The sequence below is a fragment of the Phalacrocorax carbo genome, chromosome 6 (genome assembly GCF_963921805.1).
Source record: "Phalacrocorax carbo chromosome 6, bPhaCar2.1, whole genome shotgun sequence".
NCBI classification, from domain to species: Eukaryota; Metazoa; Chordata; class Aves; order Suliformes; family Phalacrocoracidae; genus Phalacrocorax; species Phalacrocorax carbo.
The window spans coordinates 34,006,100-34,030,781 of NC_087518.1; the positions used below are offsets into that span (position 1 = coordinate 34,006,100).

Consider the following 24,682-nt stretch of genomic DNA (forward strand, 5'->3'; position numbering starts at 1 on the left):
ACATCCACACCAGCTGCTCTGAGAGGCAAAAACACTGTCCGGTCCCTGCCCAGCACCCTGATCACAGGCAGCTCCTGCCACAGCACTATGTGGGTGCCTGGAAGTGGGTCCCTGTAGTCACCCATGGGGCCAGGGACACCAAACTGTGTCACCTACATGTCCCTCCCAACAGGTCCCTTATGCCAAGGCAGGAAGGGAGCAAAGCCAGGTGAGCAGCAGCCATTCCACACCCGTTTGTAAACCTTTGGATGTCAGAGGAGTTCTGTAATGCACTGGTTTCTCATGCTGCATTAGTGGTTAATACCAAGGTTAGTAGTGTGCTGGGGGTGATTAGCTCAGCAAAGCCATTTGCAGCTGCTGCTAGATGGGGTGGGACAATGAAAAGCATTTGGAGCCTTTTAGCTGGTGCTCTGCAGGCAGAAGGAGAAGGATGCTGACACACACTGTGCTGTAGTGGTAACTAGCATACATGCAGACCAAGCTTTTTAACCTTAGAAAATTTTTAAGGAGCTGATGGGACAAGTCCTATCTTAATTTTCCCCATGCAAGTTCCTTCGTGGGATGCACTGGGATCTCACCACTCCTTGGATAACCTGAGAAATCTCATCCTTCCCCCAGCAGACCTAAAGCGGGAAAACCCCCACTTAAGAATCATTCCCCAGTTTTCTGAGTCAGGTCTCAGAAGGGCTTCCCACGAGCTCAGCAAGCAAGGCAGCCACTGTTCCCCGGCTCAGCATCCCCATCAGGAACCCTTCTTGCTGCAGAAGCCCTCATCACATACCTTTCCTTCGCCTGTCTATTTTCACAGAACTTGTAGGAACTTAATTATCTTTGAGACTTCTCCACCTGTCAAACCAGGCTGCAATGGGCCAGAATCCTTCAAGAGATAATAAAGAGGATGGACAGGCAGTGAGGATGGGAGCATAAGCAAGGTCAAAACTGTACCTCCCTCCCACTGAAGCCCTGGGCCAAACCCAAGCACAAGGGCAGGGTGATCCCTTCCTTCCTGACTCACCACTCCTGTAGCCACAAGTGGGAATTGGGAGGACAAAGATGCTGGTGCTGGCCATCAAGCAGCGGGCCAGTAATAACCTCATTATGAGGCTGGAGATGCCGGGGAGGGGGCAGATGCCATCCTTCTGCCGCCCACACACCACTGGCAGCTTGCAGAGCCAGTAAGTTGTCAGCCCGTCTCCTGCCTCTCACCTTGCTTCTCATTAGCTCCCCGCCGCGCTGCCGTGTGGGCAGATGGGGCAGGTCCCACGTCTGCCTGCCACAGCCATGCCGGGGCGGGGGAGGGGATGTGTGCCAGGAACACCAGCTTCTGCACTGCTCCCTGCAACATCCCCTTGGTCTCCACTGCAGGGCAGAGATGCCCTCCCCAGAGCTGGGTGGGGGCACGGCTGGTCCACATCGTGTTTCCCAGGTTGCAGATGGGTGCTTGCATTCACCAGCTGCCTGGCCGAGGTGACTCCACTGCATCCTGGCATGTGATCTCTCTGCTGGGAGGGCAAGCTGAAAGCAGGAAAGTTCTTGTGGCTCTGTGCAGTGCAACAGCCTTGGTGGTCCTTGCAGGGCCAAGATGCTCAAAGACGCTGGGCAGCTTTATCCAGTATAAGGCAGCCAGACCCAAGCCCTAGGACAAGGGGACATCCCACTGTGAGACAGCTTTGGGTGCCCAGGGTGTTGAGCACAAGAAGTCACCTTAAGGACTGAGGCTGCTTTTGGGCAGTTTCAAACCTCAGCACATGCAGGATGCATTTCCTGCCAGAGCAAGGCAGAGACATCCCCCAGCAACAGCAGCCAGAACTCTAGGATACAGCCCGAGCGGCCCCAAGGCAGGAAAGGGACCAAGAGAATACATGATCCCAAGCCAGGAGTAACCAGAAAAGACTAAGCCAGAAAGGATGAGCACAAGCAGAGGGAAAGGGATGTGGGGCTGGTTGGTCATTTCCTCCTAGATCTCATCTCCAGGAAATGGGCTGCTACACACCACCCCAGTGTCCCGTGCACCTCTGATCATTTCAGGGTGAGACACACATCTCCTGGGGACACAAGCCTGTGTTTTCCACAAGAACACAGCAAAGCACAGCCCCCTGTATTAGTCCATAATGAGCAATACTTCCAGGCTGGATGGATATTCCCAGCCAGAGATGTGTTATCCAACAGTATAACCCCTCTCTTGAGAGCAAGGCCTCCCCCCATTTATTACCTAAGTATCAAATTGCTTAAGCACCTCCAGCAGGCCAGATCTAGCAGAAGCATTGCCAGTTGTGTTGTTTTCTGCTACCTACTTCCTACAGGGTCTCTGTTCAAGGCTATAGGCTCCTGACACTATGTCATGACCCACGGCAACTGTTCTGCGAAGGTGAGAGTGCAAGACCCCCAGACCCATATGCCACGGGAACAAGAGCCTGCAAAAAGCATGGATGTTCTGCCCAAGCCTAAGCACCCCGTGATGCTTCTTCACAGCTGTTAAGGACTTGCTTTGGTGATCTGAATAAAAAGCACTGAGCAGCCCCTGGGCAGGAGGGAATTGCAGGAGAGGGGTGGTGGAGCCATGTCACCACGGGAAGAGATGATCCCATGTATTCCTCTTATCCAAGTGCCCAAAGCCTGAGCACTTTTATCACACTCAGGATATTCAGCCACCCTGATACCATCTTTGGTCTTGGCTACCCAGCACCACCTGGATCAGAAGCACCAAAATATTGAATTAAGGTGTTGAAGTGAGAATGGGGTAAACCCCACCACACCCTTGTGCTCTGCTGGCCTTCCCACCTTCTCCAGTATCCACCTTTTTCTGCCAGTCCTTACTAGAAAGGTCCAGCTCTCTTTCTAACCACGTTAGATTTCTCCCTCTCCCTGGGGCGTTTGTGTGCTGCTCCTGTTGCAGCAACCCACACAGCCCAGCACAGCTTCTCCAGGCTCCTGTATCCCTCCTAGCAATGCTGGGGGCTGGCCCTCCTCTTGCTGCAATCACATCAGCATCTCTGCTGAAAGTGGTGGCCCAAAACAGGCATCCTCAAGCTAACACTTGCCTAAAGCAGCATCCAAGCTCACCATGGATGAACCCTCCCAGTTGTCCTAAAGCAAACTGGGACACCTCCACATAGAGACTGCAGTGGCTCCAACAGCGGCCATCTGCCAAGCCATGGCTGTTCACGTCAGGGGAGAACCTGGACATAGAAATAGGCTTTTTTTTTTTTTTTTTCTGATGTTATCACACACTTGGATAAAGCCAGGGAACAGTTTTTGGAGGAGCAGCAGAAATGGCCCCTCGGTGTCCTCCAGTTCACCCACATCCAGCCCACAAATCCAGCACAGCCCTGTCAGCCCCTCACCTCCCATGAGCCACCACAGGGACGCCCCAACTGCCAGCAGAGCTGCAAAAACACCTCTGCCCTGGAGCCACCACATTTATTGAAGTCCTCAACCTCACAGAGGGAAGTAGGAATGGGGGACAGCAAACCCTGGCTCATACTAAGGGCCAAAGCCCCAAACAAGCACTATATTAATAGTAATTGGGGCAGAATGAGGCTTTTTTTCCTCCTTTTGTCCACACAGGCTACAGTGCAAGAGAAGGAGCTTTAAAGGCATGCGGTACCTGTGTGAAGCGGAGGGGGTAGGGGTGTGTGTGCAAGCGTACAGAGCTATTAATTAAAATTGCTCAGTCAGATGCTATAGAGAGATTAGTTGTCACATTGTGTTAATGGCAAGCTTGGCAACACCGCAAGAAGGGGCAGGACTGCCCGCCGTCCCCTCAGCTGTTCAAGTGCCATGTTTATACCCAGCCAGAATGACTAATTGGCAGGTTTTGTCTAACAGAAGCCCCCTTGTTATTGGGAAGAGATCAGTGCCTTAATGAAGGAAAGGGAGAAAGGGGACACACTGGTATCAAGCTGCCTTGGCCACCTCCAAGGCAGGGGTCCCACAGCGAGGGACACCTGCAGTCTTATTCTCATGGCAAAGGGGCACCAGGAGGCTGGAAAAGCCCAGGGCCATGAGATGGCTCATCAAGGGGCTTCTTCACCAGTTCTGCAAACCCCAGACCGCACTGAAGAGGTGGAAACATATTCCTGGGCCCCCCAACCATGGGGGATGAGGATGGGGCAGGACCACCCCCGCTCCATAGTTCATCTTCCTCAGAAGGGAAGAGATCACCTCTCTTTTGCTTTGCTCCCTGCCTCCTTTTTTCCTGCTACAAGGAGAAATGGAGTACAGAGAAGGCTTGGGGAAGCTCCCAAATGGCAGCTCCAGGAGACCATCAGTCTTGGTCACTGGAGGATACAAAGCACGGGCTGGGCAAGCACTGAGTCCACCCTGCCTTGCATGAGGGCATGGAGTAAGAGGCCCCCAGTGCTTGCTCTAGTTGTCATTTCTCCCCCATTGGGGTCCCCTTCCAAATTTCTACCCCCAAAATTAGTTCCTCTGTCACATGAGAAGAACTCCTAATCTAGGTCTTCTGTCCCCTCCCCACCAGCTGTGGAGAAGTCCTGAGCCCTGTGACTGAGCACAGCCCCGGGAGGGGTTTCGGTGAATAGAGATGCTGGTGAAGCAGGAGAGCCCAGAGCTGTTCGGTATTAGTACCAGACTTCAAAAGGCTCAGCTGCAGTGGACAATGTTTCTGCCCTGAGGGTCAGCCCTGCCCCAAAGGACTAGGAACCAGAACCCCACTTTGTAGATGAAGGAAACTCAGATATGGAGCCACAAAGCTATATAGGTGTCTACCACCCTTAGAGCCTACATGATTTATGCACCTTGAGATCTCATCCTAATTGATTTGACAAGGTGTCCCTTGGAGAACTGACTGGTGGGAACCTGAAGTTCAGTGTGACTGTGCCACCAAGCCCAGGGCTGGCCTAGATGGCCCATCCAGGTGTTTGCATGAGGTTTTCAATCTGGTGATAAAGCTTGTTTAGCCTAACCAACATATATCCCACAGGTCTGCTTCTGCCTTGAATAGCTGGTTTCCCCCCACTCCAACTCTGGCTTTATTTTGTGAATTCAGGTTGTCATGGTGTGCAACAGGGAACACATGAGGATGCTGCTATAGGGCAGTAAGGCTTTTCTTCTCCCAGCAGCCCCAGTTTGAGAAACACAAGAGAAAAATAGACTTGTGTTAGGGGTATCAGCAAGTTTCCAAGCTGACCTGCTGCCTTAAGCTGTAACCTCTAATTGCCATGGATCAGGACAGATGAACCCCCACTGCTGCTGAACAAGGCCAGACATACTCAGTGGGTCTGCAGTGGGAAGGTGACTTCCTTCCCATGGAGGGGCGGCACAGGGTAGAGGGAGGCTGTCATCCCTCTGCCACCCCCAGGCAGCTCTTCAGACCAACAGCACCTCACCATGCCGGGCTCAAAAGACTTGGGGGTGCACAGCATTTATCAGTAATCTTGGGTCAGAAGCAGCTTTTTACCTGGACAGAATGGCATGGCCCTGTGGCAAGATGAAAGCTGTTTGGGCACATTGTGTGCACAGCAAAACCGCAACTTCTGCATAGTAGTTATTCTACTCCAGAGTTAAGCTTGGCATAAATTGAATTTAAAACCATAGCCAGGTGGAGTCATTTCAGCCCAAACATAAGCTCTGTGCTGCCACACCTGTTTATTGTTTCCCAGTTATGATTGAGCTAACTTCAAGAAAGCCTATCTACCCTCCAGCCATCAGGTACCTCAGCTGTGTTTCACAGCCATGACTGCAACCTGACAATTTCACCCAGCCTCCAAGCTGCCTGTGTATGAAGCTGAGGCAGCAAGATCACCACCAACACCATTTGCTCCCTAAGGCCTGGAGGCCAGATTTGGGTAGGATGATACAGTAGCTGGAGATGCAAAAAAGCCCACAGCACTGGTGTCATTCACACCTTCAAGCAGCTTGGCCCTAAACAGTTTTTGGGAGGTCACTGCATAATGCCTATACACAGTCCTGCAAGTCATTCTGCTTGGCCTCAGGGTCTACTTGCAGATGACAAATCAACCTGGTGTTTTATTCCTTAGTACTGCTCCAAGACAGTTCACAAACAGAATGCATGCCTTTTCCATGCACTTCCCCCTACTGCTAAGTTTCATGATGATTTACTTTTTCTAACTTTACCATTTCACAATCCTTACTAAGGAAATTTCTGAGAGTTACTCATTGCCCATGAGCAGAAACAGTAAGGGAATGCGTAATGAAGACTTTGCTTCCTCTGCAACTAAGACTTCTTCAAACATGTACTTAATCTTTTGTTCCCAAGATGTCATACTGACCTGAATGACCCAAGCAAGGAAAGCACTGCAGTGGACAAAAAAAAACCCCAGCAGTGCTGGACCCAAACTTTTCTTTTGTCCTCTGCTTTTAACCACTTTAAATCATGCACTACCATCTCCTGTGCAGCAGTTACCTGTCACAGAAGACACTTTGTTCATGTATTTGAGGCCAAGTTCTAATTACTGAAAGTAATAGGGTAAGATGAGTGATAGATTGACACAATTAATTTTCATGTTCCCACTAGTAACATTGATTTCAGGGCATTCAGTCTTTACAAGTCACTGAATGCAAGGGAAAACTTGGCTCTGATCTCTTCAGTAAAGGTCAAAAGAGTGCTCAGGTCTACGTATGGGAGCTCAACTGTTCAAATGCCCTTCAGGGTTTGGAATGCTGCCCCAGTCTCATGAATCTAGGAACTGCCACTCTGGCTGCACTTGCTCAGAGAAGACCCACTGAAAAATTCATGTGGAAACACCTGTGGTACTAACTGAACACCCAAAATTTCCTGAGCCTGTCTGTCTGCAGAGCACATGTAGAGCTTGAGTTTCACTGGCTGTTGGTCTTCTAAAGACTGGCTCTAGCACTCAATCCTTCTCCATCTTGATCTAACCAGGGACTGATGGTGGCCACCCTTCCAATTTGTTCCTGCTGTAATAGCCCTTGCACTGCACCACCAGCTCACTAGCAGGATGTCCATCCACCCTCACCATCCCAATCCAACTGGAAGGACACCAGTCCCAGGAGAGCAGCCATGAACAATCAGTGGATGCACAGGAGACAGGTCTCATCTGGCTTTTACACTGATGGAAGATTCTCAGAAATGAACCCGTCCAAAGGAGTCTATTCTAGCCCTGCTCATGGCAACACTGATTGTGTCCTGGCTTATGGTTTGGGGCCTCCAGTTTGGGATCTGGCCTGATTTTTTTTCCAGGCAGAGAAATCCACAGTCCCCTGATGCTCAGTGAGATGGCAGAAAATGTAAAATGCTGTTACAACAGCTTGTGAGGACTGGTTTCATGGTTCACATCAGGTAAGTATAGCTCAGCTTCAAAGAAACTGAGGACAGAAACAACTAAGGTTAACACAGTCTATAGCCTCAGCCCCTCTGAGGGGAACTCAGACATCTGATGCACCTTCCCCATACAGAGTCTTCATGACCTGCATTTCTCCAACCTTCCTTTCCATGAGCCCAGCATGGATACTTGCTAGGACAGCCACAAGCACATGAACCACCACCATCTCCTTTCCCAAGTCCCTGTCTAGTTTCTGGAAGCCCATCACCCTCTTAGCATGTTGGGTGTGTGTCTTATTTGCAATCATTTTCCTGCATTTCATTTTTTACACAAATCCATCATACATCTCTTGAGACAGAACAGCTTCTCAAAGATGCATTTTCTTATACCTACAGACATACATGCAGAGGTCCTCCCCTCCACCACACCTTTCTGAAAGTAAGGATGCCAAGTGGGAAAACGAGAGTGCTTTAGACACACAAGTGGGTTGAATTGCCCAACAAATGGAGAAGCAGATTATTTTCAAATCCAGCCTAGATCCCTTCTTGGAGCATCCAACAAAAGCTGTGGGCTCACCAATCTGCTGACCAAGGATGCTCCCTGATTCCAATTTCCCCCATGCATCCATCCCTAATGCTCCCTGACTCCATATCCCCCAGCAGACCTTCCCCTGTCCCCAGGCTCCCCAGACCTACCCCATCCTTTCCTCACCACCCTTACTCTGTACCCTGTTGTTGAACAATGCCTGTCCTAAGAAAACCACCCCGCAAGCAGGTGAGCAACCGCAACAAAGCAGCCCTGCTATGCACGGCATCCCTGCTCGTGAGCCAAGCTGGGAGATTCACCTGTGCGGCCCAGACAGTGAAGAATTGTTTAGAGCAAAATACTGTGCAATCAAGTGGAGATAGCAGAGGCAATGGGGTCAGGCAGGCTGCCTGGGGTATCTTTCATCTTCGACTTCAGGAGGTGGGGTGTAAAGTACGCACTGGCCAGGCTCAAGGTGGGCTCAAAGGCAGCCTTGTTCTGCCAGCTATCTGCCATCTCTCTGATGTCACACGTTTCATTTGGGCAGCTCACTTCAAAGGCCCCCTTCTCGTGCTCCCTCCCTCCCTCCCCTCCCTCACCCCTTTCTCCCTTCTGGGTTTGGATTTTGCTATCAGAGGGATAAGAGCCTGCCTTTCCAAAAAGCATTTTGCTGTGCAATAAAAAAAATATGTTTAAAGAGCAGCTGCACAAGTTAACCCAGTTCAAGCAGGACAGGGCTGGGACAACCACTGGGAAACCAAGGTGTCTCACTCTTCTTCCCTCTCATGCCCAAGCTTTCTACAAGGAGCAGCAAAACTGGGCTTATCCTGGCTCCCCCAGCATTCCAAATCCTCTTCCATTGACCAGGGGCTCCCCCTTGTATCTGCATCCACCATACATTAGCTACAGGAACCTCTGTGTCCTAACTCCTGCCAGCCACACATGCAGCCTCAAGTAGAGGTCTGGTTTTGGCTAGTTTCTAGTGCAACTGTAAACCTCGCCCTTGAACCACATCAAGCACCACCTTGGCATACCCATGGCAACCGGGTACACAGCACCCACCTCCACAGCGCTTGCTGGGTGCCTTGAGGCACATCCTGCAGGCAGGAGGCCAAAATATCAGCCATGATGTGCTGGCCATGCCAAGACAAGACATCTTGCTCAGCTGCAGCCTCTTGTTGAACAACTGTATCTCTGCCAAGCTACACAAACTTGTCCAACACTGCACAAGAGAAAGATGGCATTTGAAAAGGCTAAGACTCTGGATGCAGGTTGCCTGCTGGGAAAACGTGCATCCCAATAAGCAAAACCTAAAGAGCAGAGCATATTCAGATACAGACTGGGAGAAAGACCCTGGCCAAAAGCCATTTCCAGTTTTTGTCCTAAGCACGGAAAAACTCATATGCATTCAACTAAGTGCTGGGTTACTTCGGTCACCTGGCTTTTGAGTTTAGGGAGTTTAGCAAAGGCAGTTTCAAGTTTTTTTCCACAACTGGAAAGTGTAGCAAATATTTTCTTGCACATACCATGCTTCCAGAAGCAGCGGATTTAGAAGGTGAAAAAACCAGCTATGGAATTTGTGCTTTAGGATGTGGAAAAGGGCTGATACCCAGCAGGGGCCCAGGGATCCTGGAGAGAAGCTAAGTTGCACCACCATACGGTTACTCACATCAGTATACCCACTGCCATGCGCCACCCCCTTCACATGGCAGCCAATTCACCACACAGACTTTTGGTGGCTATTCATTCCTTGGCTCACCTCTACACTGATATTGTTTTAGGTTTGGAGACAGCAGTAAGAAAAGGTGCATCAAAATTCAAATCAAAAGACGTAAAATTCAGTATAAGGAAGAAAAATCACATCTACTCCAGACCCACCAGCCTGCTGACCTTTACTCAGCATGCACAGACTCCAGGCCATGACTTCTCTAGAGCAAGCCAAGCCTGCCTGAAGGGCAGATAACAGCTTGTCTCACTTGAGTGATGCTCTGATCCTAGCCATCAGACTGCACAGGCAGCAGCCCCAAGGGTCCCCCTAAATCACCCTGGCTTCTCCTTACACCAACACCATCCCCAGACAGACAAGAACCGAGACATGCTGCTGCCCCTCCTCTGCCTGAACCCTGCTGGGCACTTCCAGCCCCAAGCCCTCTCTCAGCAGCATCTCACCCCATGGGGAGAGGGAATGCAAGTTGCATCGAGGAAGCCATTTTGAGGCCTTGGGGAACATAATGTCAGAAATCCCTAGATGTCCTTTCTTAGTGCCAACAGCTTGGAGAGAGGCAAAGGTACCCTGAACACCAGCCATGTAAGCAGCAGCCTTTGCTCCCCAAACCAAGCATCCACAGGAGGATTTAAGGGACTCACAGAACTTACTGGCAGGTATTAAAAGTTCACTGGGGCTGTAATAGCAATCTGTCAGCCTGCTGCTAATCCATCTTGACAGAAACTTTATAAGAAGCTGAAGCGTGTTAAATAGTCCTGGAGTTTAAGCAGAGCAAATGCAAGGAGGGTGGTTTAAAGCAAAAGCTGTTTTCCTCAGACGTCTGACCAAAAGTCCAAGGGCCAGCTCAGGGATTGACTCTGTAAACAGCTTCTCTCCTGGAGGAAAAAAAGGAAAGACCCTTTTACAATGCACCATCACCCAGACAGCACCAAGCGACACCCTGAGCACCCGATGGACTGTCCCGTAGGCAGCTGCTGCACAGGCAGCAACGCACAATAGCAGTTCTGTGCGCTTGCCCAGCCACCCACGCCCCAGGAGCTGGCGGACAGCACACCAGAGGGGTGTTCATGGGGACCATCTGCTGCACCTGCACTCACCTTGGAGTCAAGAATGCAAATAATTCACATCTGCAAATCCTAGGAAACCCATTAGTACTGAAACCAGATCTGTTCACCCCGCGAGGGAAGTTTGCCCAAGTCCACGCATCGCTGTGGTTTTGAGGACTGTTTTATCAGGTGGTTATCACAGAGCCCTCAGAGTGGGCTGAGGCATGCAGGTTGTGTGTCAAGAGTGGTATTTTGTGTCCTCCATTCCATGGATATTAACAGACAGGGCAACTATCTGCATCCTCCTGGATAAAGCAGCTCAGAAAGTCTCTCCCAGGACAGCCAGCAGCATCAATGTGGCATACCAGTTACCCAGCAGTATGCAGCACACTAAGAGTACAGCTCAGAATAGGACTGCAAGCTGCCCAGCATTGAAAGACAGCTTCCCATCACTCTCCAATATAAAGGTGAGGCTTCCAGGTGCACTGTAGGTTTTATTAGGGACCAGCAGCTGAGATGCCACATCCAGCAGGATTGCCAACACATCACAGGAGCAAGTTTGTGTGTGTTGGCACTGTTCTGAATATTCCCCACAGCCGGTTTGCTCTGGAGCAGATGGCAAAGTTTCATCACCATCTCTACATTTCACTGCTCTACTCTCATGGACTTCCCAAGCCTTTTGCCTTTTAGCCAAGGTTCCAGCTCCCTCACTGAAGCATCCCACAGCAGAAAGTCCCACCAGGAACACAGTTATCATTAGGGTGACTCAAGACATCTATACACAAAGAAGCTTGCACACTGTTAAACACTCAGTGTGAGTCTCAGAGGACTTTCACCCTCAGGTTTACTAGAGCATCCGCTAGAAGAAGGGTGGAGAGCAGGACCTTTACCTAGGAAGAATAAAGGACTTTCTTTTATGACCCTGCCAAGACACCAGCCACCTGGATCAGAGGCTGATAAATAACAGCTTCTCTGACCCATTTTGGCCAGGTCTCCCAAGAGAGGGAAAGAACAAACCGGTAGCAGTAACGCATCTCCTCCACCACTCTAGCACATCAAATGTACTCATGGATTTCAGATCAGCTGAGCAAAAGTCATGGGGTTTCTCAGGCAGAGAAACCTGTTGGCCAGAAGGACTCAGTAGCAGCCCAGCTACTGGAAAGCCTGATCTCCCATGGCTTTGTGTATCCCTTTGCTGGGCAGTCATGATTCCTGCCTCATACCACCTCAGCTGCAGGTGTGACATGGGTAGCAGTGCTCTGCACCCCAATTCCTGAAGTCCAGCAAGGGCTATGCTCACACTGAAGTCTCACCTTAGAGGGGAAGAGAGGTAGTGGACAGATTTATAGGGCTTTTTGTTGTCCCTTTATGCAGGACCCATAGAAACCTGTTTTTTAACTTGTCAAAATTGACAAAATTAGACAACAGCTGCAAAAATTACTTTGGCAAGAAGGTGACAGGCCTGACAACTGTGTAAGCCTTGCCTGAGCAGAAAAGCAGGGTACAAACATTCACTGGGAAAGAAAAAAGAACCACCACCAGTCTCGCTGGGAATGAAGAGTGGGACCAGTAATAGCAGCTAAAAAGAAGTACATGTTCTGGAGGTGCTGCAGTATAGCACAGCAAACACCACAGCAGTAAGGATGTAAGGCAAGAGGGTATAGATGCAGACAAGGAAATCCACTATAAAGCCCTTGCATGCAGGAAGCCCAGTGACTTCTTCCTTAGGAAGCACCTTGAAACAATGCTGGAGGAATTCACAAACTGGCACTGTTGTTTTTTTTTTTTTTCCCCAAGCACCCTTCCCCCCAGCACCTTGTCATCATCTACACCAGGAGAAGAGTTACTCGCAAGTAATCAGATCCCCCCCCAGGCACAAAGCACCTACTGTATTCACCCCAATGCTATTGGGAGGGGCTGGCTGGGTGCACACGGTCAGGCGGCACCTAAGCTCAGGTGGCCCAGGGCTGTGGGATGAAACAGGAACTCTTCCTCCTCCCCCAGCACACTGCAGCTTTGAGGCCATTGTGGGGAGGACTGAAAATGCAGCATCTCCTCTGCTTATTCAAATTTCATGGGGAAGCTCTTCCCCACCTGCTCCAGCCCTGGCTAATACACTCTCCACCAGGCACTTCTATCAATCTCTTCACAAAAGCCAGCACTGTCACAAACATTTGTTAGCTCCTCACGAGATCCTGGCTGGAGGTGAGCTGGTCATATCAACTGCAGATTTTTATTTCAAGGAAATGGAAAAATAAGCAAGTGAGGGGAACAGCTGTTAAACTGCAGGAATAATCAATTAGGAGGCAATTTCATCATCTTGAATAAGCTTGCTTGCACTTAAAAGCTTTCTGAAGTGATTAGTCTCTAATTGATGGGAACTGTAAAGCCCAGGAAAGAGGCAAAGCAGCTCAGTTTGTGCAACTATTTCTGGGTCATGGCATGGGCTATAGGTCCCACCACTGCTCCCCAACATATTGCAATGCCTTTGACAATAGCATCTGCCTTCAGGCTTCTTCATGGGTCTAACTCCTTGCCAAAGACTGATACTTTTCTCTGGATTCAGTGTCCCTTGCCCATCTCACACTCCCAGGTAACCCAGCTTGATATGGGAAAGCCACTGGTCAAACACCAGCCGTGCTGTTGTTCTCTGCCACTGGTTGCAGGAGCCTGGCCATGGTCAGCCAGCTGGTGCTGAAAACTGGCCCCATTTCTCATACCTTAACTTTGAGGATGGAAGCAGGATTTCACATGATTTATGGTGCCTCTTCTTAGACCTCCTGGTCACCCATGGTGGGGCTGCTCTTTTTGTCTTAACAGGGAAGTGACTGCCTCACCCTCCCCAACCATCTTGGTCCCACCTGCAGCTAACATCCCCTTTTTAGATGTGCTGCTCTGCCACATTTGCTGCTGTCCTTTAACTAGTGTGACCTGCCTGAGCTTCTCACCCTGTCCCCAGCTCTCCCACCCCAGCCTTTGTTGAAGAGCTCTCTGCAAAGGCAGTCTTTGCCCCATGGGATAGAGGCTTCATGCGCCCCAGCCTCCATGTCTTCTGCTGGCAGCACTGAGATGTCACTGCTCCTTCCTCACTCCTCCGCCTACTCCAGGAGGAGACAGAGCAGCCAACAGTCAGTTATAGCTTCTGGCAGGCTCCAGCTAATCCTTTTGGAAGAGTTTCACTAGTCTCCTCTTCCTAAACTCCTCAGGGACTCTCCGATTACTTCCCAAATACCTACATGCACTCAGCTGCAGAGCCAAACCCTCCAACCCTGGGACACCAGGTTGAGGTTGTCAGGACAACATAATCAGCCACCCAGGGTACAGGCATTACACTACATCTCTAGTTCCGTGACCTCATGCTATATTTTCCATATAGTCCCTGCCTCGTTCAGCAAATGGGTGGTTGCTCACTCTTTCCCATCTCCTCCTCACTCTGTGTGCAGCCTCAGGGCCCTCCATGCTCTCATATTATTTTGAGCTTGTGTTGAGCACAGACTTGTTTCCTCGCAGATGCTCTCAGGAAAGTGCAGAGAAGCCCGAGGCTCCATGGATACCTCCCTTCACAGCCCCTCCTCTCCAAAGCAGATATTATTGCTTCTGTACTGCAAGGAAGAGAGGCAAGAGGAGAACCAGAGCTGCTGGGGGTCAGCCAGTTTCAGAGCATTGATCCGAGATACCAAAGCTCAGCTCTCCAGAGCACTAATCTGTCTGGGCTCTCTAAGAGTCTTAAATAGTATTGGCCAGAAAAAGGTCATTAGCTCTTCACTCCACTTGAAGCCACCAAGTTAAGGACCCTAAGACACTGCTTGCTGGGGTTCACCACCAGCTCCCTATCTCTGTGCCACAGGGTCTGCCTGCCTCCTGCCACAGATTTACTCTGCCCTGAGACCATGATTCAATCCTCCAAGCATCCCTCTGAATGAGCCCCCTGTTCGAGGTCATCAGAGGAGAAATCTGATCTCTCCTCTGAAGCAGCAGCTCAGAGGGCCTGAGGCGGTGGGAATCTGCCGTTCTTCACTGAAAGTGCTGTCAGTATTTGATCACTTGGAGTGTTTTGACATGGTTTGCAGTTGGATACGCTCGTCCTCAGCCTGTGAACTTATACATGTCAACTAGGCAAGCGCATGTCAGCCTCCACATCAGTGTCTAGGAGGTCTACAGCTGACAAGATAACCTTTTCATGACCAACACATTTGCCACTCAGAGGAACAGAGACAAGAATTTGGTCTGATCTCCAACAAGATAAGAAGCTATTATTTACCTTTTTACACCTGAAGAACTTCTAACCCTTTTCCTGCCTTTCCATTACAAGTCTTTACCATTTCATAAAGCTTTTTTTAAAAATGAACTTTCAATGCAGATTATGATGAGCAGTGGAAGAAAAGCCTCAGCAAATGCAAGTCACAGATTTGGACAGCTGGTGTTGCCTTGGATCTTGCTCACAGTCCTACCATAAGGCACAGGCAGTCATCCTCAGTGGTTTGAGCCCTATCATGTGTCACAAGACAGGCACTTTCTAACGATGGGTGACATTTTGTGCCCAGAGCGGCATCTTTCTCATCTGGCAAATGATTTCACTCTGGAAAGGTGTCAGAAGCAACCAAAGATTTGGTCTTTTCCCACCAGAAAGGCAGCATTTGCCACCTCCCACATCCAATTCAAGGGAAAGACCCTGCCCATGGCTTCCCTGGGATTTGTGCCCTCTCCACCTCAGATGAGCAGAAAGAAAACCCACTGATGTGGGTACACAAGAAACCCTCCTGCAGTCTCTTTTTGTATATGAATGCATGTCCACATCACACAAGAAAGCAGCCCCCAGCCTGAAAACACCCTGTGCAGCAAGGGGCTGGGGAGGTGGCTGTGCACTGGGGTTCGCACATGGACCTCCTCACTGCACCAAACTTCTTTGCTAGGAAGCTGCCTGCTTTGGGGTCTCCTAGTGCCCACATCTCAGCTGGCATGATCCAGCACAGCTCCACTGGCTTCAGTTACATGCTGAGCCAGGACATTTTGAGCAAGGCAAGGTTCCAACCTTTGAACTGGAGGTGGCTTTCCTAGCGTCTGCTACCAAGGTGACGTGCTTCCAGGAAGGTTGCTTGCTCCAGCTCCTAGGTCTGTGCACTACAGGTCTCCCACAAATATCTAAAAATACTATCAAGATTTAAATCTCAAGACATAATCCCAGCCATTATTTGCCAATACCATTTTAACTTTCACTCCAGTCTGCATCTGCCACAAGCTCATGTACCACCCATTCATAAAGTTAATTAACGTAATACCACTCAGAGCTAGCTCGTTCCTGGCTATCAGTATCATCTAATCTGTGTCTTCAACTGAAAAGTAATCTCTGACCTGATCTTTCCTTGGCCACTGAGCAGTGCCTGAACAGAGGGCGACTTTGTTTTGAGTCGGTAGAGGCATGAAGGTCAGCTCCCAACCTTTTCCTGGTGTTGCCCTTGCCTTGGAGAGCAAGGTAGAGCCTGTTTTCATGTCAGACCTTGTTCTTTTCTTCCTGGTTTCGACAAGAGGATATCATTTGTTCTAGGGAGTCACTCCCCAAGCCAAGAGCAGTCTCAGACAGGGAGCCCAATACAACAAAGCAGCACCATGAAGTACATCCTGGGGAGTAGGACTGAACACAGCAAACCCACCACCCACCCAGGGACATCCAACAATCCACCCAGCCTGACAAGAAGTCATCTGCCACGTAGTGAGTCCATCACTTGCGGAAGATAAGGCCCACCCAGTTTTACTTTGGCAAGATCCGTCCACACCCTGAAATAAGGCACAACAGGGTACGAAATGCAGATGACAAGAGGACCCGCATCTACTCTGCATTGCACAACTGTGTTCAGGTTGTGTTGAGCACACAGGCCAACTTGCAGGAGGACAGGTTTAAGATCATGAGTTCTGCTGATTTTACTAGATAAAGATCTGTCCCCTTCCATAGTACTGATCCTTTCCCAAAATTATATACTATATATAATAACTTTACACACATATACCCTGAGATGCTGTTATTACAGCATGTCATTACATTTTTGCAAGATTTTAAAAGTAGGCAACTAGTCTGTATGACATGGGTTTTATGGGGATTTTATTTTGAGGAAGTAATTTGGTAAGTGTCAATTGATAGTTAAGCTGATGGAAAGCCAGACTGATGTAGGTGAACATTTTTCAAATAGGAGATAGTTGTGGGTGGAGAAAACAAGCCTTTTATCTTTAAAAGATTTAAAAAAATTTCCCTTAAACATGATGTTTTAAGAAGCATCCAAGTGAGGAGAATTTTTAAGGCATTTTAATAGCCATTAATGAAAACATCCATTTTTCTATTGCAAACATGGGTGATGTTAACCCTGCCGTTACCTACGGCTGGATCCTACAAATCAGACTCATGCTGGCTTCATGGATCACAGCAGCTCCTCCACACTACACATACTCCACCTCCCCAAAATCTGCCCCCTTTCCGCAAGCAAGGAACATCCCCACTCTCAGCTTACAGCAACTATCAGCCTCACCCCAGCCCAGATCCCCCGGCTCCACTAGTACCACCAGCCAGCATTTCTCCAACACCATCAAGCCCAGTGATAGATAAATATCAAGCCATAATTCCCCTAAGCTGTATATGCCAGGACAGGCCTAACCATTTCCCTGCTGCTGTGGAGACCTCCTGTACCAAAATCCCAAAGTAAAAGGTGGGATTTTTGCCTTTCCACATCAACCACCTAGAAGCGGGGTTTGGCGACAACCAGCTAAAAAAATATGCTTAGCCAACTGTAAAAATATACTAACACTTATAGCAGGTACCACCTTCGTACTTTGCAAGACTGAAGTACACACAAATACCACAGTCTTCACAAAGAAATTCCCCAACACATAATTCTCTCTCAGAAAGAGCAATAGCTTTAGAAACACAGCAAACTTGCACACAAGTACCTACCCTGCTGTCCCTCACAAAAACATCTCAAATCAGGCCAGTTAGCTTCCTAGGGCACCTCTTCCCACCTCCTCCCAGACCAAGGCAATATGTGAATGCTGCTTTTATAGGGTTTTACCCTTCCTCCTGCAACACCTTCACCTGGTGACTCACTAATTACATCCTAAATGAGCAAGCAGGCACAGATGAGATATTTCTGTTGGAAGAGAAGATGTAGCTCAATACAGCTTATTTAATTCTCCATGGAAAGCCTTCTCCTACATGTTAGACATTTCTCTGTTCCTAGGAAGTTACAACTTGCAAAATAAAAATTTTAAGTTTTCTTAATGCAGTCAGTCACTATTTTGAATTTTTTTTTCTTTGTGTTGGACTTTGAAAGCATTTTATAGCACAGGGACAGCAAAGCAGTGACTGGTGAAGGGCAGGAGGGCAAACACCTTGTTTTGAACATCTTAAACAATGAGTTGTGGATCCCCATCCCCAATTCAGTGTCATCAGCAAACATTTGTGGAATATCTCCATGTCAGGGAGCTGTGATGAGAGCAACTCCTGTTGAGAGATACCCACCACCATCTTTTAGGCAGTCCTAACAAGGAAGTGCCCACAGCCCCGCCATGGAGAGTTGGGGTTCATGGCAAAGTGATAGTCCAGGTGAGAGTACTTATGAGGTAACCTGGCCTGAAGAAATGCTTTCCAACTCCTGCACTCCACCTACCCCAGAGGAGGACAAATGCCTCCCAGCCATGCTCTGCTCAGTGAGCTGAGATGGCAACCAGGGATGTGAACGTACCAGTACAGTCTGCAGGGCATTTTAAGCCAAGAGCTCATGTGTTTGGGAAAATGTTTGGCTAGTAATCTGGCTGTCCTGGCTTCTCCAGTTCTCCTCCAGTGGTAAGAATATAGAAACACTGTGGGCAGGTGTTAACATGAAGCAGAGTATTCTGGTCGTACAAACACATGTGAGCCCATGCAGAGAGCTGGAAAACATGCAAAACACTTTTCTTTTTCTGTTTTTGCCCATCCTTTCTACAAGATCTCTCCTTGTTGTCAAGAAGGTTGCCTAGTGTTTGGCCTCCCTTCTTCTTTTGTAATTTTGGCTGGGAGTCATCTCTGCTGCCTACAGGTGTCTGAAAGTTGGCTGTCCACAGTCCTGCACAGTCCTGCTGTGCTCAGTGGAGAGCCCCAACAAGTCCCTCTCTGCCATCTTGGGTGGGAGCCAGAGATAGATGTGTCACCTTCCAGATGCACCAATCTCTGTCCATTGGCCACAAGGGACTCTCAAGAGCCAGTTTAGTCCCAGACCAGAGAATATTTGATATCAAAAACCTAAGGAGCAGAAGCTTCACCTGCAGTCTCACTGTACCCAACCTGACACCTTGCTGACTTTGGAGATGATTCAAACCCTTCCTTCCCTCTCTGAGTCAACAGGACACCCCACACAAGAAGAGACCAGGCTTTTTTTTTTTTTTTTCAGAGATTTTTTTGTCTTTTTAATTTCATCTTGGTATGTGATTTCTGACAGCATGTCAGCATCTCCCACCGGGTCAGCCATCTCCGGACCCTGCTACATTCAGTGTCAGATTGTATGGTGGCGATGAGCCAGTGTTTTGAGCCTCATGGTCACTTGCATGTCTTTATGGGTTGTCGCTTACATCATTTGTGAACAGCAGCACAAAAGGACACAACACATGAAAACGAGAGTGGGGATGAGGTGAGGGTCAGCTGAAGGCTTGACCCTAAGGAGAACTTCCCCAGGTTCCCATGGCTCCTGCAGGGATGAACCCAAGCCTGTGTTGGGAAATGCAGGGCTCTCCCTCCTTTCTCCTTCACCTGGGGGGTGGTGATACAGGCTGCGGTGTCTTCCAGAGCCAGGACAGCAGCTCACGCTGTCTAGCACCCATATTTGAGGGTACGGGATGGGGTTGCTGGCAGAGGCAGGCTGGGTCCTGCCACGGGAAGGAGAGAGGTGATGCAGAGAAGCATGGTTGAGCCCTGATGTCCACCAGCTTCAGCAGCGTTGTCCACCCTGCACCAACCTCCTGGATGCGTCCAGCGGTGGGGATAGGGCCTGGCCACTGTGCTGTCCCCATCGATCTGCCGGCAGAGGAGCAGGTCCCTGGAGCCAACCCTGCTTTGGGTTTCAGCTGCACCTCAAAACCTGTGGGGCAACCTGAGAGCACCAAAAATAACCAACCCCGAAACCCAAACCTATCACCTGAAATGAACTGATGTTCCTTCCCTGCCACTGGGCTTTTGAAACCTAAACAAAACGTTTATAAAAAGTAAATTATTTCATCATATAACTTAAGTGCATTGAGTATTTCCTTAAATATGGTTCACGCTGAAAATAAAGTTACTTTTGCTGTACAGTAAATTTCTGATAGACTTAGAAATAAACTTTGTTGATACAATCTGGCAGGTGTGGCGGTGCAGTATATCACCCACAGCCACACATCTCTGCACACACACACGTGTGCCCACACACACACACATACACACACACAGCCCCGTCCTTGGGGATGGGACAATGTTAGGGGTTTCTAGCTTTCTATATTCGCATGGGAACATCTATCTTAAAAGTCCCTGTATTTAAACAGCAAGCGCTCAAGCTGGTCGAGGGAACAAAGGGAAAACCCCACAGTGAAATCTTCCCTGTGTTTCCCCAAAGTATTGTCAGCTTTTCAAATTTCAAAGCCCAGCTGATGCTACTGGCTCCCCTTGGGAAGATCAGCAGTTTGCTCTTTCTGCCACTCTGACCAAAGGTGGTGCAGAGGAGATACAGCACTGGGATGCTCCTGCAGGAAGGATTTCCCCCTCCCCCTGCCTTTCCCCCTGCCAAACAAGAAATTTGGTTCCCTGTTTGAAATTTGAAAATCCACCAGCCAGCTGCAAAAACCACTCCTGTCCCTAATCCTAGGCTCCTAAGAGAAACATGAAACTATGCAACCCATAACTTAACTCACTGCTTGGGAATCCCAAGCTACAACATATTGTTTGACAGCATCCCAGCAGTGTCACTTTCCCCTCCCTCCCAATCCCAGAGGCTCTGCAGCCCCTCCTGGGGCAGCACAACAGCTACCCCGTGCCGGGGACCATGATGCGCTCAGGAGGTGAAGTAGGAGTTCTGCATGGAGTAGAGATGGTCAATGGGGTTCCCCACTCGTGCCTGGAGTGGCCCCGCTTCTGCTGTAGCAAGGAAGCAGTCGCCCAGGTTGCTCAGTGAGGTATCATCACTATCCAAGTCGTGGAAGAGGGGCTCAGCACCTTGGGAAGCAAGGAAGGAGCAGAAGGGCTTCAGAGTCTGCTTTCTCCACTGGCACCTCGGCAGTGCCACGTACCCCCAGCTTTTGCAGCATAAGGATTTAGGGGTAAGGGGACTGCTGTCTTCCCAGAAACTGTTGCACCCCCCATGCATGCCCCCATCACACAGCCCACACCACAGCCCAGCATCTCTTTGAAGGAGAGAAGGCAAGAGGCAAACCCTGGAGCCTTACCGTAGGGGTGCATGTGGTCTCCAGGCATCTGCGGCGGGGTGAGCCCTTGCCGGAAAGGGTCAGAGCTGTAGACGCTTTGCTCCATGCCCAGCAGCTGCTGGGGCGGGGGCAGAGTGGTGTAGGGGTTCAGCATCCCCTCCAGCCCTGTGCTGCTGCCACTGTTTGTCTGGGCTGGAAGATAAGAGCAAGCCGTTGGTGCAGTCAGGCTGCTGTATTCTGGGGGGGACCTGCGTCCTTGGGAAGCCCAGAGAGGGCTAGGAAATAGGGAGTCCCTGAACGCAGGGAGAGCTGGGTGTGGGGGTAGTACCTGAGCTCAGGCGCTGTGTGTTTTGCTGATCCTGCTGCTGCTGCTGCTGCCTCCTGGCGAGCTTCTTCATCTGGCCAAGAAGGGATAAAAAATGGAGTGAAATCATCCCTCAGCCAGAGCAAGGAGGGAGGGGAGTCCCGGCACCAGCCACTGGCAGGGGGCTACCCCTCGTACCCACCTTTGCTCGCTGGTTCTGGAACCAGACCTGCACCACCCGGACGCTCAGCCCTGTCTCAGCCGCCAGTGTCTCCCGCACCTTGGAGAGAGGAATGACAGTGGCCTTTCAGCCTGCTCAGCTTTTTGGGGGGCCCTTTAGAAGGGGACAGAGCAGCCAAGGCAAGTCATTGCCCAGCATCCAGGACATCCTCAGGGGCTGAAGGCAGTTGAGCATGGGCCCTTCTCCCCATACCTTCCTGCAGGGCTTGGAGGAGACCTCAAATGATGCCTTGAATGCCCTGCGCTGCTGTGTGGTCAGGATTGTCCGGGGTCTCTTGGGCCGCTTGTGATCCTTCCCATCCTCGGCGCCCTTCCCCGAGGCTTGGCCCAGTTTGCAGATGCTGTCCTCATCATCACTTTTGCCTAAGGGGGGAAAAAAAAAGCAGGTCCTTTACAGACAGTGGGAAGCACACATCATTTTCCAGCATGTCCAGAATAATCTTGGGGACTTAAAAGAACTTGGCAGGGATCTTCTTGGGAATGTAAGTGAGGAGCTGAGGTTTGGGGCTGGCTGCCCCATGGCAGGTCAGAGAGGGGGAGAGCTGCTGTGGCCCATAGTTTGGAGTCACTCAGCCAGCAGATCACAGAATCACAGAATGGTAGGGGTTGGAAGGGACCTCTGGCGATCATCTTGTCCAACCCCCCTGCTTGAGCAGGTACACCTAGAGCAGGCTCCACAGGACCGCATCCAGGGGGGTTTTGAATCTATCCAGAGAAGGAAACTCCACGCCCTCTCTGGGCAGCCTGTTCTGCTGCTCTGTCACCCTCACAGGAAAGAAGTTTTTTCTCATATTTGGGTGGAACTTCCTGTGTTCCAGCTTGTGCCCATTGCCCACTGTCCTGTTGGGCACCACTGAAAAGAGTCTGGCCCCATTCTCTTGACACCCACCCTTCAGATATTTATAAGCATTGATAAGATCCCCCCTCAGTCTTCTCTTCTCCAGGCTGAACAAAGCCACGTCTCTCAGCCTTTCCTCATAAGAGAGGTGCTCCTGTCCCCTGATCACTTTCATAGCTCTCTGCTGAACTCTCTCCAGTAGTTCCCTGTCTTTCTTGAACTGGGAATCCCAGAACTGGATGTGGTTTTTGGTTCTTTTCCCCAATAGCCTGAGCAGCTGCAACGCGAAACCCTGGGACATCTCATTTTCCCTCCATCAGACCCAAATCTCTGCTTGCTCCACAGGGATTTCCTGCCAGGCCACAGCTGGGGACACATCTGGACAGAGATACACAGATCGCATCCACACAAGGGAACAGCAGCCATCGAGGGCTGCTGTGCTCCTGGGACTGTCCCCCAGCCCAGCTGTGACTGGTAATCTGGTCCCCCACCTGGACAGCCCAGGCTGGGGGAGGTCAAGGCACAGACTGAGCAGAGATGCTCAGAGTGGGCAACGTGTTAGCCTAGACCTCACAAGCCCCTCCTGATCTGCCCTGCCACAGAGGTCAACTGCATTTAGAGCACAGAGTTTTAATCACAGATATAAGGGGCACCTTTTTGCCTATATGTCCCCCCTTCCATGGAGTTTTAAATTTCCCTGGACAGAAGCCCAGGGAGCTCCAAGCTTCACCCCTCAGGTACTCGCTGCAATGTGCTGCTCCGTTGCATTCCCAGGCACTGGTGTGTATCTCCCTGCTGCTCTCTTCTGCCTGGGGCCACAGGGCCTTCGGGCAGGAGCTGCTCTGGGAAAGCAGGCAGCGCTGCCCTGCTTCTTACCAGCCCACCTCATTTACCACATTGCCACCATGTCGACGACCTCACTTGCATGGGAGGGTTGTAATGCAGGTTTGACAATATGGGTCCTTCCCTCTCACGAGCGGTAAATAACTTACAGCCTTTTCCAGAAAGCTCCTCCACCATCTGTTTGGGAATCAATAACAGAGCTGAAGTGGTGGCCTGATGCAGATGCAGGTTGCAAGGCTGTGCTGGGCCGAGTCCCATCCTGGGGCTGCCGTGTCTCTGGGAGATGGGGATGTACCAGGGGGTTGCGAGCCTGGCCCAGAGTAATTTGTGGCTAAAGCAGGTCAGGTCATTCCCCATGGCAAGGGCTAATCATGGATCACACACATCAGAAAAATGCAAAGCCAACAGCAGCGCAGTTGGGAATGGGGAAAGACAGGTGCAGATCTCCAGGGTGAAGGGAGGTAATGATGGCCTCAAGCTGTGTGAGGGGAGGTTTAGATCGGATAGTAGGAAAAATATATTCACTGAGAGAGTCATCAGGCATTGGAACAGGCTGCCCAGAGAGGTGGTGGAGTCACCATCCCTGGAGGTGTTCAGAAAATGTGTAGACGTGGCACTTCAGGGCATGGCTTAGGAGGCATGGGTGTGTTGGGTTGATGGTTGGACTTGATGATCCTAGAGGTCTTTTCCAACCTTAATGATTCTGTGATCCCGGCAAAGGAGTGAGGATGCTCTTGGGTACGAGTACCTCTGCACTGTTGGGCTCTCTCCTGGGCTCACCAGCCAATATGGACACCTTCCCTGTGGCAAGGTCTGGGAGGGCTGGGACAGGGAGAGTTATTCATGCTGGTGGTCCCCAAACAGCCCAGAGCTGGGTGCTGGCCCCCAGGAGCCAGAGCCTTGCTGCTGCTGCAAGCTCCCCGCTCACTCATGGCACATCACCGGTGCGCCCATGGCAGCAGCAACAGGAAAGACAAACTGCTGTTTTCTTTCATGTCCAAACGCAAGGGACATAGTAATGCAGCAGGTCTGAGAGCACTGAGTATCCCCAGGGTCTGGAGTCTCTGATGGCCAAAGGGGCTGGGCAGTGGCTGCCACTGCCTCCTTCTCAGCACAATCAGGGTCTCTGCTCTGCTGAGCTGCCTGCTTTCCTGAAACCTGAAGCAGTTTAATTTTGATGGAAGGCTACAGATTTTTACAAATATTGGGAGAAGGATTGTCAACCAATGGAGACATTTTGGTGCCTGAACCCTTTTGCACCCTAACATGAGGTGAGTGCCCCAATCCCCTCCAGTCTGGGAGGGGCAGAGCCTGGCTGGGGGGAGCCAGAGGTTCACGGACTCCATCAAGCAAATGATGCTCAAAACCCACACCAAGGGGGAAAACTCACTCAGAGCAGCCCCCCAAGCCTACCGCCCCAACACCTGCTCCCCAAATCCCTCCCAGTATGAATGGGAAAGAAGGAAAAATGAAGCCGGATTT

At 50.3% G+C, this 24,682-nt stretch overlaps 1 protein-coding gene across 1 annotated transcript in view; it reads right to left on the reverse strand.

Moving 5' to 3' along the window:
• Positions 1–20,605: 20,605 nt before the first annotated feature.
• Positions 20,606–24,682, reverse strand: part of LMX1A (LIM homeobox transcription factor 1 alpha) — a 44,652-nt gene continuing 40,575 nt past the window's right edge. Inside the window, exons 4-8 of the mRNA XM_064455736.1 lie at positions 21,713–21,882; positions 21,482–21,559; positions 21,304–21,373; positions 20,997–21,167; positions 20,606–20,766 (exon numbers count right to left, since the gene is read on the reverse strand). Of these exons, the coding sequence (XP_064311806.1) occupies positions 20,606–20,766; positions 20,997–21,167; positions 21,304–21,373; positions 21,482–21,559; positions 21,713–21,882 (650 nt within the window). The remainder of the gene's footprint in view (positions 20,767–20,996; positions 21,168–21,303; positions 21,374–21,481; positions 21,560–21,712; positions 21,883–24,682) is intronic.